At 38.5% G+C, this 20,788-nt stretch overlaps 1 protein-coding gene across 4 annotated transcripts in view; it reads right to left on the reverse strand.

Annotated features, from left to right (window-relative positions):
- LRRC28 (leucine rich repeat containing 28) overlaps positions 1 to 20,788 on the reverse strand; it is a 201,738-nt gene that overhangs the window by 173,277 nt on the left and 7,673 nt on the right. For all 4 annotated transcript variants that reach the window (XM_069559247.1, XM_069559246.1, XM_069559245.1 and 1 more), the window contains exon 3: positions 4,997 to 5,037. In XM_069559247.1, coding sequence (XP_069415348.1) covers positions 4,997 to 5,037 — 41 coding nt within the window. The remainder of the gene's footprint in view (positions 1 to 4,996; positions 5,038 to 20,788) is intronic.

Genomic DNA, 20,788 nt, shown 5'->3' on the forward strand with positions numbered 1-20,788 from the left:
ATTCAACTGCCATTGTGTAGATAATTCAGTTTGGAGTCTTATGTTGCAATCTTCTTCATCTACATGACTGGTTCACCTTTTTGCCTGAAGGCCTCAAGGATTTTTCCAGTAGACTTCAAAGTCTGAAAAAGCTTTTGAAAAAATGTCACACCCATTACTAATAGAAAAATTCTTGAGAAAACAGGAATTAATAGTGTGGTAGGCAGCACCTAGGATGGTCCCCGGTGGTCCCCACTCCTCGGCATGCAGGAGGATGCCAGCCTCCCCTTGAGTGTCACAGCAACAGTGATGCGATGCCACTTCCATGATTAGACGAGAAAGGAGCAAGGGGTCCTCTCTCACGTAGCCTCGTGTGCTCTTCTGCTTGCTCACTCTGATCGAAGTCAGCTGCCATGTTGTGAGCTACATAATAGCGGCTAAGTGGCGATGAACTAAGGGAGTTCTCTGGCCAACAGCCAGCTAGGAACCGACGCCCTCAGTCTAACAACCTGCAAGGAATTGGTAGAATCCTGCCAACAACCATATGAGTGAACACAGATAGAGGATCTTTCCTCAGTTGAGCTTTCGGGTAAGTCAGCAGCCCTGGGCAACAATCTTGATTAGAGCCTTGAGAGAGACACTGAAGCAAAGGGATCCAGCTAAGCCAAGCCCAGATTATGGACCTTCAAAAAATTACAAGAGAATAAGTGTTTATTCTTTTAACTACCCCTACATTTTAAGCAACTACATTAACAGATGCTTAATGTGTTGAGCAGCAATAGATTATTAACACAGATGGATACTTACTTAACACATAAGAACTGTGTTAACTGTAAGGCCAGCATTTTTCTTAGTGGAGAAAACCTGGAGGTATTCCCACTAAGGTCTGAAAGAAGACGAGGATACCTACTACCTCAAATACAATTTTACACTGCTCTGGGGAAGGAATGGTCAATGCAATCAGAATAGAGAAAATAAAGATTTGGAAAAGGAGAAGTAACACTGTATTTTCAGACATGAGAGTAGAGTATACCTGGAAAATTCTGGAGAATCAATGATAAAAGTAACTCAAACAATAGCAGATTTCAGGAAGGAGCAAGACATACAGTTAATATGCAAAAAGCCATAGTGCTCCTATAACAAAAATTACCCAGTTAGAAGATATAACAGATAAGAAAGATCATTTACACAGCGAAAAAATTAACATTTAGGAAAAAACTATTAGAAATGTTCAAAACCTATATGGAGAAAAATATAAAGTTATCTATTAAGGATAGAAAAGTAGGGCTAAAAAATGTTAATACATCCCTGTTCTCAGAAATATATACTAAAGTAGTTAGGGGTGAAAAACCACGCTTCAGAATAAATGCACATATAATATATTTAAAGAGAATGAAAACAAAAACTTGATAAACCAAATAGGGCAGAACATCACTGAGGATATGTTGCAATGCAAACTACTATAGCCACTATGGATAACAGTGTGGAGATTCTTTAAAAAACTGGAAATAGAACTGCCTTATGACTCAGCAATCCCACTGCTGGGCACACACACCGAGGAAATCAGAATTGAAAGAGACATGTGTACCCCAATGTTCATCACAGCACTGTTTATAATAGCCAGGACATGGAAGCAACCTAGACGTCCATCAGCAGATGAATGGATAAGAAAGCTGTGGTACATATACACAATGGAGTATTACTCAGCCATTAAAAAGAACACATTTGAATCAGTTCTAATGAGGTGGATGAAACTGGAGCCTATCATACAGAGTGAAGTAAGCCAGAAAGAAAAACACCAATACGGTATACTAACATATATATATGGAATTTAGAAAGACGGTAACGATAACCCTGTATGCGCGACAGCAAAAGAGACACAGATGTATAGAACAGTCTTTTGGACTCTTGAGGGAGAGGGTGGGATGATTTGGGAGAATGGCATTGAAACATGTATAATATCATATATGAAACGAACTGCCAGTCCAGGTTTGATGCAGGATACAGGATGCTTGGGGCTGGTGCACTGGGATGACTCAGAGGGATGGTACAGGGAGGGAGGTGGGAGGGGGGTTCAGGATTGGGAACATGTGTACACCTGTGGTGGATTCATGTTGATGTATGGCAAAACCAATACAATATTGTAAAGTAATTAGCTTCCAATTAAAATAAATAAACTTAAATTAAAAAAATAAATAAATAAAGTGAAACTAATCCAGAAGAAACAAACAAGACATCTAAAAAAAAATCTTGAGGGGAAACTGGGATAATTTAAATATGAACTGTATATTAAATGATATTATTGAATTAATACTACTTTTCTTAGACCTAAAAATAAAAAAAATATGTGCAAGAATGTCTTTATTCTTAGATGGGGCTTCCCAGGTGGCACTAGTGGTAAAGAATCCACCTTCCAATGCAGGAGACACAGGAGACGTGGGTTTGATCCCTAGTTGGGGAAGACTCCTTGGAGTTGGAAATAGCAACCTACTCCAGCATTCTCTGCCTGGAAAATTCCGTGGACAGAGGAGCCTAGTGGGCTACAATCCATGGGGCCACAGAGAGTCGAACACAACTGAGTGCACACGCGTGCACACACACACACACACATACTATAATGTGTGCAATTTTGTGTGTAAGAGAGACAGGGCGAAAGGAAAGAAAGGAGGGAAAGAGGGGGAGTAAAAAGAGAGTAGAAGGGGGAAAGAGAGGAAGGAAATGAAGCAAAATGTTAACTGGTAACATTTAGGTGAAGCCTGTACAGTTGGTCCTTGAACAAGAGGGTTTAAAGTGCACAGGTCCAATTACATTCTGATTTTTTTCCAACGAATTTCTACTAAGTACTATACCATCCAAGGTTGTGTGAGTCCACAGATGTGGAACTGTGGATGTGGATGTTAGGGAAATTAAAAAGTCTTGTTTAGGCTTCAGAAACAAAGCAGAGCAGGCCTCCGACCTTGCTTCTAACCTGCCTGGACACTGCCCTGACTGTGAGTGACTGTCTTCTGTGAATGCAAGACTGGCAGCATCATAGATAAGACAGGGGATGAATCTTGAGATTGTTGAGCCTCTGGAGGGGAGCTGGGGAGCAAGCCCCAGGTTTAAAAACATTCCAAGTATTATGCATTAACATGAAATCAGAGCTGCTATTTGCTCACAGATTGATGATCGTCTCCTGGAATTCTAAGTGGGACCCAAACTGCGATCTCTAAAGTCTAACCCACTGAGCAGACACGCTGCCTGGGACATTTTCCCAGTTGAGACTCCTGATGTGCTGTGTCACGGGACTTGCCACTGGCTGTTTGAGTCTGGATGTTGGTGAGAATTCAGTTTGGTGATGTATCCTCTGCTGTTTCTATTTCTCTTTTCTTTTAATCTTAGTATACTGAAAGTGAGCTAGACAATTCTCTAATAAATACTGGTTATTATTTATTTGTACAGAATGAGTATATGTATCTATGTGAGAGTTGGACTATAAAGAAATCTGAGGGCCAAAGAGTTGATGCTTTTGAACCGTAGGGTTGGAGAAGACTCTTGAGAGTCTCTTGGATGGCATGGAGATCCAACCAGTCCATTCTAAAGGATATCATCGCTGAGTGTTCATTGGAAGGACTGATGTTGAAGCTGAAACTCCAATACTTTGACCACCTGATGCAAAGCACTGACTCATTTGAAAAGACTCTGATGCTGGGAAAGATTGAGGGTGGGAGAAAGGGATGACAGAGGATAAGATGGTTGGGTGGCATCACCAACTCGATCGACATGAGTCTGAGTAAGCTCCGGGAGTTGGTGATGGACAGGAAGGCCTGGAGTGCTGCAGTCCATGGGGTCACAAAGAGTACGACACGACTGAGCTGAGCTGATAGAACAAGTGGCTTATTTTGTTAACAAATCCTTTGAACCTGAGACAAAAGTGAAAGCTTTTGGCAAAACAATGGAGGACTATAAAGTTATACCTGGATTTTCAACTATGAGAGGGTGGCACCTCTAACCTCCACGTTAGGTCAACTGTATGGATGTTCATTGTACTGTGCTTCCAACTTTTTTGTTGGTCAGAAATTTTTCAAAAATAAAAGGTTGGGTAAAATGACAGAGACTTCTGGCTTATAGATGAAGGTGTAAAATTAGCTCTCTCTAATTTACTTCCTGAAAATCATGCCAAATAATAAAAAGAACAAGAAAAGGTGATGCAAATTCCTCCCTTGACAAAATTAGGAGGCAGGTAGAAAGAAAGGGAAATACAAGATATGGAAATTTCTTATCTTCCTTAGTGAAGAGATAAAGTCGATATACTAAAAACAAAGGCGTAAATGCATTTTTAAAAGATACAGTATTTAGTATTATGGAGGTAATCATCAAAAGAACTAAAACAAATGCAGGATGTAGGGAAGGAGGCTTTTACTCTATATTTTAAATCTTTATACCATCAGGCTGTTTATATCAGCAGCATATGTAGTAGTAGTAACAATACTAACAATCACATGCTAAGTCACTTCAGCTGTGTCCCACTCTGTGACCCCCCCCCCCACCATGGACTGTAGCCCTCCAGGCTCCTCTATCCATGGGATTTTCCAGACAGGCAGGAATACTGAAGTGGATTGCCATTTCCTTCTCCAGGGGATCTTCCTAACCCAGATATCAAACCCACGCCTCTTATGTCTCCTGCATTGGCAGGTGGGTTCTTTACCATTAGTGCCAACTGGGAAGCCCAATACTCCCAATTCCATGGACTATCCAGAAGGATTCTGTGACCAAGATGCTGCAAGAAAAAAAAAACGTATCTTTCAACATCTTTACTACCCTGAAGTAAGATATTTAAAACATAAATGTAAATGTTAAGATACTTTAAAATACTATTGGGTTTAGCAGAACCACAGGTCTACCTACATGAGCACCATGATCATAACACCAAAAAATAATAAATTAATACATTAAAATATTCCCTATTATTTAAAATAACTTAAAATTATGTTCATTCTTGTTTTTTTTTAAAAAAAATTTGAATAAACAGACTCACAGTTCCACAAGGTTTGGAAGCTTCTGAGCAAGGTTTTCTGGCTGAAAATTAAAAACTCAGAATTAAATTTTATTTTTGAAAACTGTATAAACATTTCTAAACAGCTTAAATACAAAGTACTACCTTCTAAAGGGCTGTAAATTTTGACGAAATGTGAAAATAATACATCAGCAGGTCTGGGTTTATGCTTACATAGATCAAACTACAATTTAAATGTATATATCTGAACACTTAAAATCCATATCCCTTGGAGAAACCAGATCTCATATTCCATGGTCACAGAAGAAATAAAAATGTTTTAACAGACACAGACAGAGGGAATAGCACCATATGACGCTAGGGCCAGTGGTGGGAGGGATGCAGCTACAAAGCCAAGGAACACCATGGGCAAAGCACCCTGACCTGCCCCTGGGAGTTCAGAGAAAGGAACAGATGCTTCCTCAAAGCCACAAAAAGGAACTAACCCAACCAACACCGTGGTTTTGAACTTCTGCCCTCCACAACTGTGAGACAGTAAATTTCTGCTATTTTAAGCCACCTAGCCTATGTGATTCGTTACAGTAGCCCTAAATATAATAATACCAACCCCTTGTCAGACCAAAATCCCAAACTACTTCCGACATCGCAGAAGGCCAGACACCAAGATATAACTAAACTCAGAATAAACAGTAAGCTGGAGTTCAGGTGGCCTAAGGGAGGTCACATTTGGACCAGGTTCTAAGTCCTGAGTAGGAGCGTGATGTGACAGGGACAGGAAGCAGGCCACAGGGAGGAGGGGAAGGGAGTTGGGGCTAAGCCCTGGGTAGAAGGAAAAGCCTCCTGTAAGTAACTGAAAGTCAGCCTGCATCTGTCTGTCTGTCTGTCTCTCTTTCTCACACACACACACACACACACACACACACACACATACACACACACACACACACACACACATACACACACACACACACAGGAGTTGTTAAGACTGAAAGAGCACACTGAGTCAGGAGTAACATTTTTTTTTATTCTACACTAAAACATACTGTAGAATTGAGCTAGATATCAATAACAAAGAATCAGGAATGGTTTTTTAAAAGAAATTATGACTAACTTGAGGCTTGAAAGACATAACTATCAGGTTGCCATGGAGTTGGGAGGAGTGTTCTGGTTAGCTTTCTAGGCACATGAATCAACATGTGAAAAGACAAAAGAGAGACAGGTGTGTTTAAGAAATCACAAACACAATTTGTTCTACTGTAACTGCCCGGCAGCACTCATGACAAAATCTTACATTTCAAAAGCACTTATAAAAATAATTGTCTCAATAGAAAAATAAAAGTTCAGGGGAGTGTAAATGTTTAGATCTATAACAAGTAAGTTTTCTTACAGGAGCTTGGAAACAGTGATTATCATTAGGAAACGGATAGTGCTGTTATTCTCCATCTACTTTTGTATCATCTGAATCGTTAATAATGAGCATATATGTCTTTTAAAATTAAAAAAATTAAAATGTAAAATGTACTATATAAATTGTTACACAATTGAGGAATCAATCACATTATATGTAACTTAGGTCCTAAACACTCAGTAAGAGAAATGCCATTAGTTTGGTATTTCTGGTATATCTGGGCCACAGAGAATAAAGGTATATAATTTTGAAGAGAGTACCAAGGAACAGTTCACTAGGGTTTTATATTTTATACAGAGGAAAAACTGTTTTTTTAAAATCTTGAACACAATGGTTTATTTTAATCAAGGAGATAAAGTTATTATTTTCATATTGGCATACTGATGTATTTACTTAGCAACAGTATCCCAAGCTACTTACATATATAATAGCCCTCATACTTTTAAAATAACCAAATAGCACTGAATCTGAATACTGTTTTGAAATCAGTGAAACATTTATTAAATTTCCACTTTTGATAAAACCACTTTTAGTTTTCAAATGCCGAACTGTGATTCCTTTTCCTCTATGTTTTGACATCAATATCTGCAATGAAGTCCTTCACACCAAGTCTTTCCTTGAGCGCTGAGGAAAGTGCTTTTCTTGGATCTAAGTTTCCAGAATGTTTCTTTTAGTACTGGTATCTCCCCGAGTAAGAGGAATATACACTTCCACCTGTGGGGATACTTACAAGACATCCCAGGCAAACTAAAGCACTGAGAGGGTGGGAGAGAGAGGTAAGAAGCTTTCTGGCTGTTCCTCTTAAAAAGGAAAGGCTTGTCAGGAAAAGAAGTGCTATTAGACCTCAACTAGATTGATCTGCTGTAATATCAATACCATATCTGGCTAATTACAGGACCCATGGTCATTCTTTACAGATGCCTTCTTGGCTCTTACCAGACAGTATTGCAATTTTTCCACGACCAGCTAGTTACCTCTGTGAGATACTTACCTACACACACAAGTAAGCACTGCATAATGTTTCTGCTGCCATTACTGCATCACTATATTTTTACCAGGAAGTACATTGTGTTTTAATTTAAAAATAAGCACACCAACCTTGAGAAAAGTTTCAGCTCATTAGGAAGCTTGGTTCAAAAAAAAAAAAAAAAGGCAAAAAGCCTGGTAAAGAATCAGCCTGCTGCATAGGCTGTGGCTGACATCTACTGGTGTTCTAAAATATCATTCTCTGCTTCCTAGTGGTACATTTTAGCAATGAAACTAATAATATGAGAAACACTATATATTTTAATTTTCCTATTTCCATAGTTTATGAAAAGTAGGTAAGAGACTGGATCACTATATATTAACATCAACATTGTTGTTACTCTGTGAGTAACTAAGGAGCTTCCCAGGTGACTTGGATGGTAAAGAATCCGCCTGCAATGCTGGAGACCCAGGTTTGATTCCTAGGTCAGAAAAATCACCTGGAGAAGGGAACGGCAACCCACTCCAGTGGGAAATCTTGCCTGGGAAATCCCATGGACAGAGGAGCCTGGCGGGCCCCAGTCCATGGGTCATGAAGAGTTGGACACAGCTAAGCGACTAACACACAGAGCAACTAAGGTCTAATGCTGGATTACAGATGCCACACAAATAGGACTCAGGCTACTAAGTTTTAAATGTTTTCAAATTTTAAAATCCTGATAGATTAAGAGTAATAATCTTAAAGTGCCTTGCAAAACTATTATTACTATTATTTCCTTCTTTTTCACAAATTTGACATACAAAAGTTTTAATAAACAATCTGTACCCAAATTCCTTGAGTATGAATACTTCCTTCTAAACTAATTGAAAATTGTTTTATAAATCAATCCGAAATTCTCATCATTAAATCTCATATTATCACTTAATAATTTTTTCTTTACAAATAATGTAAAAGTAAACTTCAGTAAACACAGTATGAAATTCACTTCAAATCTTGAATCAATGATGCTTTACCACGTACTTTTATGGAAAACTTACAACCTCCTTAAATGGAAATATTTTAAAATTGTGTATCTTGGAACAAATACTTTAAATATGTTGCAAACACACGTTCAATTGCATTCTCTTATAGTAACTGTGTACCACTTACTTTCCTTTCTCCTTCTGGGCAACAGGCAGGATTGCACTTAAGTTCAACATGGTTAAGTAACTTGCTTTGGTCAATGGAATTATGTCCAAGTAGAGACCTTACAGAGTTTGCACATGAGAGGTCCACAGTGACCTTTACCAGCTTTCATCCCTGAGTAAAGATACTATGAACCAAAGTCCCCAAGAGATCTGTGAGAGTAGTGCAGTATGAAAAAAAAAAAAATCATTGAATCACTAGGATTCAGGGTTCAGCAAAATATGCTCCATCCTACCTCTAACAACACATTTCAAAGAAGTCCTGAATTAAATGCATAGTTTTTATAGCAGTTATAAAAAGTAGAATAAAGTCAGACCTCTACTTCAAACCATATACCAAAGTTAACTAAAAATGGAGCTGCTGCTGCTGCTGCTGCTAAGTCACTTCAGTCATGTCTGACTCTGTGCGACCCCATAGACGGCAGCCCATCAGGCTCCCCCGTCCCTGGGATTCTCCAGGCAAGAACACTGGAGTGGGTTGCCATTTCCTTCTCCAATGCATGAAAGTGAAAAGTGAAAGTGAAGTTGCTCAGTCGTGTCCGACTCTTAGCAACCCCATGGACTGCAGCCCACCAGGCTCCTCCGTCCATGGGATTTTCCAGGCAAGAGTACTGGAGTGGGGTGCCATTGCCTTCTCCACACACTGTGGAATCTTCATTAAATCATAAGGAATGAAGGAATGATACACGCTACCACCTGGATGAAACTTGAGAACATTTTGCTAAGTGAAAAGAAGTCAGACACAAAGGTGATATGCTGAATGATCCCAATATATGAAATATCCAAAACAGGTAAATCCAGAGAGAGAGAACACAGACTGGCAGCTCCAGGCCTGGGGTGTAGGGGGAGTAGCAAGAGACTGCTTAATAGGTAAGGGCTTTTGAGTGATGGTATGTTTGGAACTAAACAAAGGTGGTGTTGTGCAACACTGTGTATATTCTGAATGCTACTGATTTTTCACTTTAAAATGGTTAATTTTTCATAAAGTGAATTTCACCTCAATAAATTATTTTTAATTTTAATAGAGTTACTTCATTCAAAAACCACCACAACATACACAACAAGCTTTCTAGTTGGATCAATAATTTGGTATCACTTTTTCTGGGCAAGCATACAGCACGAGTTCAATACCATGGGGTTATGTGAGAACAACCAAAGAAAACCTCTTAACTCCCAGGAATATGAGTTCATCCCTCCTCCAGTATTTCTCCCCCTTTTATGTATGTTATAGAGCAAGATCTCTCAACAGTAAAGTCAGAAGCCCTGGCAGGCTAATGGGAACAGAGACAGACGAGCAGCCCCACCTTTCCTTGTCCACAATAGCAGAAATGCCCATCACAGCCCTACTCACCATCTGCCCCACAATGTCCCTTAACATTTACCCTCTTATCTCTTGGCTCACTTCCATTAACTACTCAGTTTCTTCTCTTAAAATTTCTCTTGAAATAAATGTTAAGCAGACCAGAAAAGCATGAGCCTTGTCTTAAACACTTGTCTTATTTCCTTGATGTTTTCTGGAGACAGAAAACCACAGCAGAGTCTCAATAACTGAATCTACTATCATCAAAATTTCTGACAGTTAAGTTCATTTCTTCTGCAATAACTAACACAACGAAATGTTATTAACTATGGTTTTCATGTGAATAATCCTAGAAAGCCTGAGACACATATTGGGGGGAGAGGAGAGGAGGTGCTAAAGAGAGGGAGAAGGGGCAATAAGAAATGCTTTTAAGAGCATTACTAGCTCACTAACCCCTCCCAACCACTCTAACAAGAGCTGTGCAATCAGTTAGGTCAAGGACCACTAGAAGTTACCACTAACATCCTGTTTCCCAGCAAAAATGTAATGAGACTATAATGTGCAAATAATGGGCACTCTATTCATAAGCAATATAAAAAGATAATCCCAAACATACATCAGTGTTTTATGAGAAAATGCAAATTTTGATTACCCAGATACAAAAACATAACATCTTTAGAGTTTTTTTTTATTTTAATAGTTCTTGAAAAAAAAAAAGAAGAAAGAAAACCATGGCAAATATTCAAATTTCTTGGAATGCATCCATCAGAACAATCAAAAATATTTTATGTCCCAAGTTCATTAAAATAAAAATTTCATTGGAAATTCATTGAATACAATCATTACAAATTTTAAAATAAAGCCATTTCAAAAGTAAAGGAAATGGAAAGGAGGGGCAGAAACTGAGGGAAGGTAAAATTTTCAAAATGTGGACAAATTCTTTTGTTTCTAAAGTTGTCTTTGAAGTGCCTAAAAAAGAACTCTGGGATCATTTTCCTTTATAATTCTGTAGCATTAACACGTAGTGGTAGTTTGATTTTCATGATAATAATGAGTTGCTACAATTGATTCTAATTTTTTTTTTTTCAGTCACACACACCACTGGTCCAACAGAACTTTCTGCAACATGGAAATATTTTCTATCTACCCACCCAATATGGTGGCCACTAGCCACATATGACCATTAAGTATTTAAAAGATTATTTATTATGACTAAGGAATTGAATTTTCAGTATTTTGTTATAATTTAAACAGTACCACATATAACTAGTAGTTATCATACTAGAAAGTAACTTTCTAGTATTACTTTCTAATACTAGTTAGTATTACACTCACTACCATTTTTTCACTTAAACTCAGCTCTTTTGGACATAGAAGATAAAAGAACTACTTAACTGTATGAATGATAAAATTTTTTAATTATTCTCTTAAAATGATGAAGTACTTGCTTGACATTTATAGAGGTTAAAATTATTCTCTTAAAAATATAAATAAATAAATGTTAAGTATCTGCAAAACTGCAAGTGTTTTATTGCCAAAAATGTAAAAAAAATTCCCAAACTGTTATTTTTCACTTAGCAACAAATCTTTACAGAAAAATATGCTCAAAATTAAAAAGTCTGTACATCTAGTACATTTACAAACCGAAATATGTACAATCGGTCTGTGTGAGTTCTGTATCCTTGGATTCAACTAACCATGCATCAAAAATAATCACGGAAAAAATATTCCAGAAAGTTTCAAAAAGCAAAACTTGAATTGCTACACCAACAACTATTACATAACATTCACACTGTCTTCACAACTACTTATATAGGATTTACACTGTATTAGGCATTATAAATAATCTAGAGATGATGTAAAGTACACAGGAAGATGTGCATCGGTTATATGCAAATACCAAGCCATCTGATACAAGGGACTTGAGCAGCCTCTGATTTTGGTACTGGAATGAGTTCCCAGTTCCCCACAGATACCAAGGGATGGCTGTATCTGAATATTTCCAAAAGAAAACAAACATTAAAAATTACTAAAATTCTGTAAAATATTAATATTAAAAATATTTGTTTAAAAATGAACGCTGTAGAGATATCCTAAACAAGGGTTGAAGATTGGATCATCATTTGCCCTTACCTACTTTCTATTTTTTAATAAAACCTATTTAATGTGCATTCAATGATTTTATAAACAGAATTTTCAAAGTAACAAAAATAGACACAAAAAAGAATACTAAACACTTTTTCCGTAAGGCCAAATTAGCCATTTAAACATACATCTAGCCTTTACAATCCTATATGCTTATGACACAATTGCTTGTTTTAGGAAGGAACAATGTTCCAAGCTCAAAGCATATTTCAAACATCTTACATACATTTTATCTATATTCATCTATCAATCGAGAGAGAGAGAAACAGAGACTGAGTTGATGGGACTAACATATAGAAACTGGTATCTCACTCTTGGTGCATAGGTGCCTAATTTTTAGTATAGTGAATGCCTGAAAATGAATTTAAACGTATGGAAACATACACAAATGTGTACAAGCCTTCTGCTTGTACACGGAATCCCGCAAGTACATAAGGATAGAGTCTAGAGTGAAAGGTCTGTATCCCTGTCACATCTTTCTAAACTCTCTCCTAATTCCCCAGGCCAAAACTACTACAAGTCAGGAAGAGTGCGTTAAGTCATGTTCCCCATATTTCTTTAAGAATGTACAGAATGATGCATGTTGTAAAAGTATTTCTATCAAGAACAATTAGACTCACAGTAAAACTCAAGAGGTAAACTTCAAAGAGGTAACTAGGAAAATTCACTTAACGTGGAACACGTCATTGTCCCACAGTGGATAAATGTAGCTAAACTTTTACATGGTGCTAGGCTAGAAGCAGGCCACCAACAAATACCTGCAGAATTAGAAAAGCAGCACTGACTGCACTACAAATCGCAAGACCCGCGTCTTGCTCTAACTGGCCGCAAAAATGACTTGAGATCCATCTAGTAACCTCTTCTAAGCTTACTTACCTCAAAAACTGACTAAACTATCTACAAAGCTCCATCTAGATTTAAAATTCTGTGATTCAACAGAATAAATTATAGGTAAACATTAATTTTCCAAGCTGTTTCAAATAGTTTGTTTACTATCTGACAAGGATCTACTGACAACCAACCAGTAACACTGAGAGGAAAAAATACTTAAATCTGAAGATTCCAAAGGAAAAATAGCTTTGATTTAAGGAGATGGGAATACCAGACCACCTGACCCACATTCTGGGAAATCTGTATACTAGTCACAAAGCAACAGTTAGAACTGGACATGGAACAACAGACTGGTTCCAAATAGGAAAAGGAGTACGTCAAGTATGTATATTGTCACCCTGCTTATTTAACTTATATCAGACTACATCATGAGAAACGCTGGGCTGGATGAAGCACAAGTTGGAATCAAGATTGCCAGGAGAAATATCAATAACCTCAGATATGCAGATGACACCACCCTTATGGCAGAAAGTGAAGAGAAGCTAAAAAGCCTCTTGATGAAAGTGAAAGAGGAGAGTGAAAAAGTTGGCTTAAAGCTCAACATTCAGAAAACGAAGATCATGGCATCTGGTCCCATCACTTCATGGGAAATAGATGGGGAAAAAATGGAAATAGTGACAGACTTTATTTTGGGGGGCTCCAAAAATCACTGCAGATGGTGACTGCAGCCATGAAATTAAAAAACGTTTGCTCCTTGGAAGAAAAGCTATAACCAAAGTAGACAGCATATTAAAAAGCAGAGACACTGCTTTACCAACAAATGTCCAACTAGTCAAAGCTATGGTTTTTCCAGTAGTCATGTATGGATGTGAGAGTTGGATTATAAAGAAAGCTGAGTGCAGAAAAATTGATGCTTTTGAACTGTGGCATTGGAGAAGACTCTTAAGAGTCCCTTGGACTGCAAGGAGATCCAACCTGTCCATCCTAAAGGAAATCAGTCCTGAACATTCATTGGAAAGACTGACGCTGAAGCTGAAACTCCAATACTTTGGCCACCTGATGCAAAGAACCAACTCATCTGAAAAGCCCCTGATGCTGGGAAAGATTGAAGGTGGGAGGAGAAGGGGATGACAGAGGATGAGATGGTTGGATGGCATCACCACCTCAATGGACATGAATTTGAGCAAGCTCCGTGAGTTGGTGATGAACAGGGAAGCCTGGCATGCTGCAGTCCATGGGGTCGCAAAGAGTTGAACACAACTGAATGACTCAACTGATAACAAAACTCAAACTTTTCAGGTGCAGGTGTGTTAACCGAGATAGTTACTGGTACATTTGTAATAAATGTTTTGCAGGACTATAGCATATATTATAAATAGCATTAAAACACAGACAGAGCTGTTTCCATGCATTCAGGTTTAGAAATAACTAAGATGTTTCTGTTGGAGAAGGCAATGGCACCCCACTCCAATACTCTTGCCTGGAAAATCCCATGGACAGAGACCCTGGTAGGCTGCAGTCCATGGGGTCGCTAAGAGTCGGACACGACTGAGTGACTTCACTTTGACTTTTCACTTTCATGCACTGGAGAAGGAAATGGCAACCCACTCCAGTATTCTTGCCTAGAGAATCCCAGGGATGGGGGAGCCCGGTGGGCTGCCGTCTATGGGGTCGCACAGAGTCGGACACGACTGAAGCAACTTAGCAAGATGTTTCTGTACAGTGCTAACTCGAGAACAGAGTGTTCCTGGCGATTATGGAGGCTGTGGAAGATGCAAGGGTCTGAAAAATTAGAGGGAAACAGAAGTCCTTTGCTGGAATTCAAAATGACACCATCAAACAAAAACAAAACCATTCCCTCTTCCTACTTCTTCCGGCACATTTGATTGCACAGTGCTCATTTTTACCATCTCTTTAATTTGCTGATTTTCCCTTCAAGGTGTTCTGATGATCATTTGATCTAGATACTACTCTTACCAAATTCAAAACAGGCAGAGCATATAGCTGGATGACTTCTCAGTCATCAACACTTTTCACCCTCAACCCAGCCACCAGCTTCAAGGAGCATAAACGCAAGCATCATCATCACTGTAAATCAAAATGTTTAGACTCACTGATTAATAATCTGAGAGCTGGGAAAGATCTTAGTAGCACTAAATTCCAACAACCTCATTTTCATGTTTAATTGTAAAAATCATAAATATCTACTGAAATGAATATAAACCAACTCAGTAGTTGGTAGGACCTTTCCCTTTTACTATAAACACTTAAGTGTAAGACTCTGTTTATTAGAGCTCCTATCCCAACTCTTGTGGCCTCCCTCTTCCACAGCTATCATCTCTATTAAGTTTGATGTATTCTTTTTTATGCCTCAGTTTACTTGTCTATAAAGCAGGAATAATAGTGACTACCTCATACAATTATCTTGCAGATCAATTAGATTAACACATATAAATTACTTAAAACCATACTTGGCACTTAATAACACCTCAAACGATGGTAGCTGCTATCAGATTTTAACCCAGCCCATATGGACAAGCACAGGCTTTCACAATTTTTCATCATATACAATGTTGTGAGGAGTATCCCTGTTCATTTGGCTGTTTTTTTCTGTTGGGTAAAGAAAATTAGAGATACGAAGGGAACATTTCATGCAAAGCTGGGCTCAATAAAGGACAGAAATGGTATGGACCTAAAAGAAGTAGAAGATATTAAGAAGACGTGGCAAGAATACACGGAAGAACTGTACAAAAAAGATCTTCACGACCCAGATAAACACGATGGTGTGATCACTCATCTAGAGCCAGACATCCTGGAATGTGAAGTCAAGTGGACCTTAGGAAGCATCACTACGAACAAAGCTAGTGGAGGTGATGGAATTCCAGTTGAGCTACTTCAAATCCTGAAAGATGATGCTGTGAAAGTGCTGCACTCAATATGCCGGCAAATTTGGAAAACTCAGCAGCGGCCACAGAACTGGAAAAGGTCAGTTTTCATTCCAATGCCAAAGAAAGGCAATGCCAAAGAATGCTCAAACTACCGCACAATTGTACTCATCTCACATGCTAGTAAAGTAATGCTTAAAATTCTCCAAGCCAGGCTTCAGCAATACGTGAACTGTGAACTTCCAGATGTTCAAGCTGGTTTTAGAAAAGGGAGAGGAACCAGAGATCAAATTGCCAATATCTGTAGGATCATCGAAAAAGCAAGAGAGTTCCAAAAAAACATCTATTTCTGCTTTACTGACTATGGCAAAGCCCTTGACTGTGTGGATCACAACCAACTGTGGAAAATTCTGAAAGAGATGGGAATACCAGACCATCTGACCTGCCTCTTGAGAAACCTATATGCAGGTCAGGAAGCAACAGTTAGAACTGGACATGGAACAACAGACTGGTTCCAGATAGGAAAAGAAGTATGTCAAGGCTGTATATTGTCACCCTGCTTATTATATGCAGAGTACATCATGAGAAATGCTGGGCTGGTAGAAGCACAAGCTGGAATCAAGGTTGCTGGGAGAAATATCAATAACCTCAGATATGCAGATGACGCCACCTTTATAGCAAAAAGTGAACAACTAAATAGCCTCTTGATGAAAGTGAAAGAGGAGAGTGAAACAGTTGGCTTTAAAGGTCAACATTCAGAAAGCTAAGATCATGGCATCCAGTCTCACCACTCTATGGCAAATAGATGGGGAAACAGTGGAAACAGTGACAGACTTTATTTTGGGGGGCTCCAGAATCACTGCAGATGGTGACTGTAGCCATGAAATTAGAAGACGCTTACTCCTTGTAAGGAAAGTTATGACCAACCTAGACAGCATATTAAAAAGCAGAGACATCACCAACAAAGGTCTGTCTAGTCAAAGCTATGGTTTTTCCAGTAGTCACGTATGGATGTGAGAGTTGGACTATAAAAAGAGCTGAGCACTGAGAATTGATGCTTTTGAACTGTGGTGTTGGAGAAGACTCTTGAGAGTCCCCTGGACTGCAAAGAGATCCAACCTGTCCATCCTAAAGGAGTTCAGTTCTGGGTGTTCATTGGAAGGACTGATGCTTACGCTGAAACTCCAATACTTTGGCCACATCATGCAAAAAGCTGACTCATTTGAAAAGACCCTGATGCTGGGAAAGATTGAAGGCAGGAAGAGAAGGGGATGACAGAGGATGAGATGGTTGGATGGCATCACCAACTCAATGGACATGAGTTTGGGTGAATTCCTTGAGTTGGTGACGGACAGGGAGGCCTGGTGTGCTGCAGTCCATGGGGTCGCAAAGAGTCGGACACGACTCAGCAACTGAACTAAACTGAAATTCTTACAAGCCAAAATGCTCGTTCAAACATATGCACGTGTAAAATTCTGCTAGATATGGTCCAACCACAAACCACTCAACCACAAACGCTGAGTCAATTTCCACTCCCTCCAGTAGTATGTGAGAGCATCTGCTCCCCATTGTCTTCAACACACACAGCATTGATAATCTTCCATATCAGCTATTAATCACTTTCATTTTACTAGGTAAGGATGATCCATGTTTCACCACTTCTTCTGCTGAAAGTTAAATATCGTTTTGTGTTTTGACTCTCCGTACTTTTTGATGATTTGCCTGATCATACTTGATGGAGGAAGGTCAGGAATGTTTTCTCCTGGGCCAGCAGCAAAGAAATACATCTGCATCTTACTCTGCCACCCCAGTTCAGGATTATGATGGATCTTCCCTTTAAGCTCAGAAGGGTATCATTTTTAAGTTTTTTCTGTTGCATAGATTAAGTGCTTAATCAGGATCCATCTACTCTTATTGCTCTTCAGTTCAGTTCAGTTCAGTCGCTCATTCGTATCCGACTCTGCAACCCCATCAACCACAGCACGCCAGACCACCCTATTTCATCTAAAATTTACATGCCTGTTTTCTATCTATTTATATTTATAAATAAAATTGGCACAGGAGAGCTCCATCAGTTATTTGGGGAGGTCACTCTTCCACATCCCCAGGACGGCCTTCTACCTACTGCATTCATTAAGAGAAACTGGCAGATCATTGAATAATTTTGTTTCCAGGTTGAGTTCTTTTCCTCCATGCAAGTCACCTGCCGCCTTTTATTTTAAAAGAAGGAACTGAAGTCCAAAGAGATTAAGCACATAAGTTCTGGGTCTATTACTTCCTAGTACTAAGTTCTGTTACCAAACAATGAAAATACTCTCTTCCTGGGGCTGCAGGCCTCAAATGCTTCCACTGTTGATTCCTGCTTCCATGCTATATTCCTTCTCTCACTCTTACACAGATCCCAGCTACTTGGTGGGGAGGAAGGGCAGGGACTGGGATGCAAGGGGACAAGGTAGGCTCTACCCCAGCCCCCTTCAGCCTGCACACTCATAACCTGTCATCATCTGAAACTTCTCAATGACTAACGTCTCTCTCCACGACCAGAATATCCCATCCATCCAGCTGGCTTACTCAATCATGCCCAGTATAAGTTGGGATCCTTTGGACCTACTTTATTTTCCCTATTCACTCACTCCTTTCTTTCTTTGCTTCCAATTCAGCTTAGACTCCATGTCCCACCATTTTAATCATTCTTGCCCAAATCCTAAACCTCCTTAGACCCTCTGTACATGGAAAAACTTAAGCCTGCATAAATGCGACATCCCAGATTCGTTATACCTCAGACAGCTAAGAACTTCAGGAAAAACTCCCTAAACAAGCATGGTTCCACCATAAGCCTAGCCATCAACTGCTTGCTGAATAATCCCAACAGTTCTACCACCCTTCTCAAAACAAACTGCAGTGACTCTTCATAATAATAATTTGAAACCTGCACTCTCCACAGATCTTCACTCCCCAAGTGGTGGTCATCAGACAAAAACTGTCTCCCCCACAGTCTGTATCTTCCTGCGCACCTTTCCTTCCTTCCTCTTGTTAAAGGAGGAAGGGATACTATGTCAAAGTCATTCCCTCCCCCCAACTGTACTCTGGGGCGCATCCTTTCCTACCTTCTTAGGAATCTTGAACTTTTAATTATTTCCTGTATCTTCATCTCCTCTCTAATGAAGATTTCCCATCAGTATTTACACAGGCTCAACTCATTCCTCTTAGAAAAGAGAAGAGGGGTAAGTAAAGAGAAAAGAAAATAAAAAAGCAGAAAGAAAAAGTGTCCTTCTGTGTCAAGACCCTCCAGCTATGTCTGTTTTTTCAAATCAAAACCAAATTTTTAGACCCACTAACCTTGTTATCTAGTTTTTCATCTCCTTCTCACCAATTCAAACTTGCATTCCACTCTCCAGAGCTTCTAACACAGTTCCTGTCACAGTCACCATCACTTTTTGTCACTAAAGTTTTGGACAAATATTGATCCTAATCTTCTGCCATTTAATCTCAGTTAATATTTTTTTCTTCAGCTTGGGATGTCAAGAAACAAAAATTCCATAATAGTAAGAATCTGTTCCATGAGGTGTTGACTGTCAGCACCTTGAAGAGTACTGGATACACAGTAAGTACTCAATAAATACATGGTGAATGAATAAGTTTTCCTCCCAAGTTTCTGTCAAAGTCATTCTTCAGGATCAATGCAAATAGCACCTTCCTTAAAAAATCTTTTACAATCCTGATAAATAGAATTAGATGATGTGTCCTACATACGTTAGGCAATAGGCCAGTCACTGGGGATACAGAATTTAAGACAGAGTCCCTGGATAAAAGATTCTCAATCTGGAATTCATATACTTGTACTATAGTCCTTAACTATATACTTTATATTCATTTAACAACTAAGTGGATGCCTATCCTACAACAAACACAGAACCTATATCTCCTATTCTCTTAATGTCAAACTACCACAAAGATCAGTGACTTAATAATTCTTGAATTGCACTTAAAATAATGATAGAAAAATTCTTCAAAACATTTTCTAAGATAAATGTTGGGAACCAAAATCACAATGCTTCCCAACTACTTCTTACTTGCCTATTAATTATATAACAGTATTCCTATATAAATTAACTCACATTAAAAAAAGCTTTATGGTTTTTCAGATACACAAATGGTAATATTGTACAATGAAATACTGCTAAAAAGTACTTTAAAATGTAAAATATGCTTATCCTTTGATCCAGCAATCTTGCTTTTGAGACTTGATCCCAAATACAAGGATGTATATATACTTTTGGGCCTAGAAGTTAGCAGAGTAAGAATGAAGTGAAGAGAGAAATCTGCAGAGAAATATGTATAGTATGACTTCCTTTTGTTTTTTAAAAAGGCAAAAAATACAGAGTACATAATTACATAAACAGAAACAAAGTAGCAGAAAGACACAGTCCAACTATTAATACTGGTTATTCCAAAGCACAGAACTGGATGAACAGAAAGAGAAACAACTACTTTTCATGTCTTCCTCTATATTGGTTGCTATAGGGCACATATCATTCTCATAGGTAATATATGAAGTTATTATTTTATCTATAAAAAAAGCTTATTCTTTCTCACTGTCCTTCCATTTTAATATGGGCATTCCCCAAGTTCTGAGCATTTGCCATACAATCATCCTACAAATATAAACCACGGTGCGATACAGAGCAACTTAAGTGGAAAAAAGAAGGACAGAAGTCAGGCCTCAGTGACTCCTCTTCTCACCAAGAGGCTTCATATAAGGAGGGGAAATGGGGAATGCTGAGGACAGGACATTTAAACACAATAAAACAATGTTAATAAAAAATAACAAAACAATGTGGAAATGGAAATGACTGGCAGGTTCCCAAGCTTCCTTAAAAAATAAAAGCCAATTAATTCTTAATGTGTTTGAGATACTGTATGATTCCAATAATGTTTTTTCTTTTGGACACCACTGCAGTTGGAAGTCAAATTTCACATACTAAATGTTATTTCTATAGGAAATATACCTTATCAATAATATCAGAAAATATTCCAAAAGCCTGAACTCACTAGTTTTGAGCACACAAGGGCAAGTACTGTTCCATCTGCTT

Source organism: Ovis canadensis, chromosome 18, assembly GCF_042477335.2.
Source record: "Ovis canadensis isolate MfBH-ARS-UI-01 breed Bighorn chromosome 18, ARS-UI_OviCan_v2, whole genome shotgun sequence".
In the NCBI taxonomy this organism is placed as follows: Eukaryota; Metazoa; Chordata; class Mammalia; order Artiodactyla; family Bovidae; genus Ovis; species Ovis canadensis.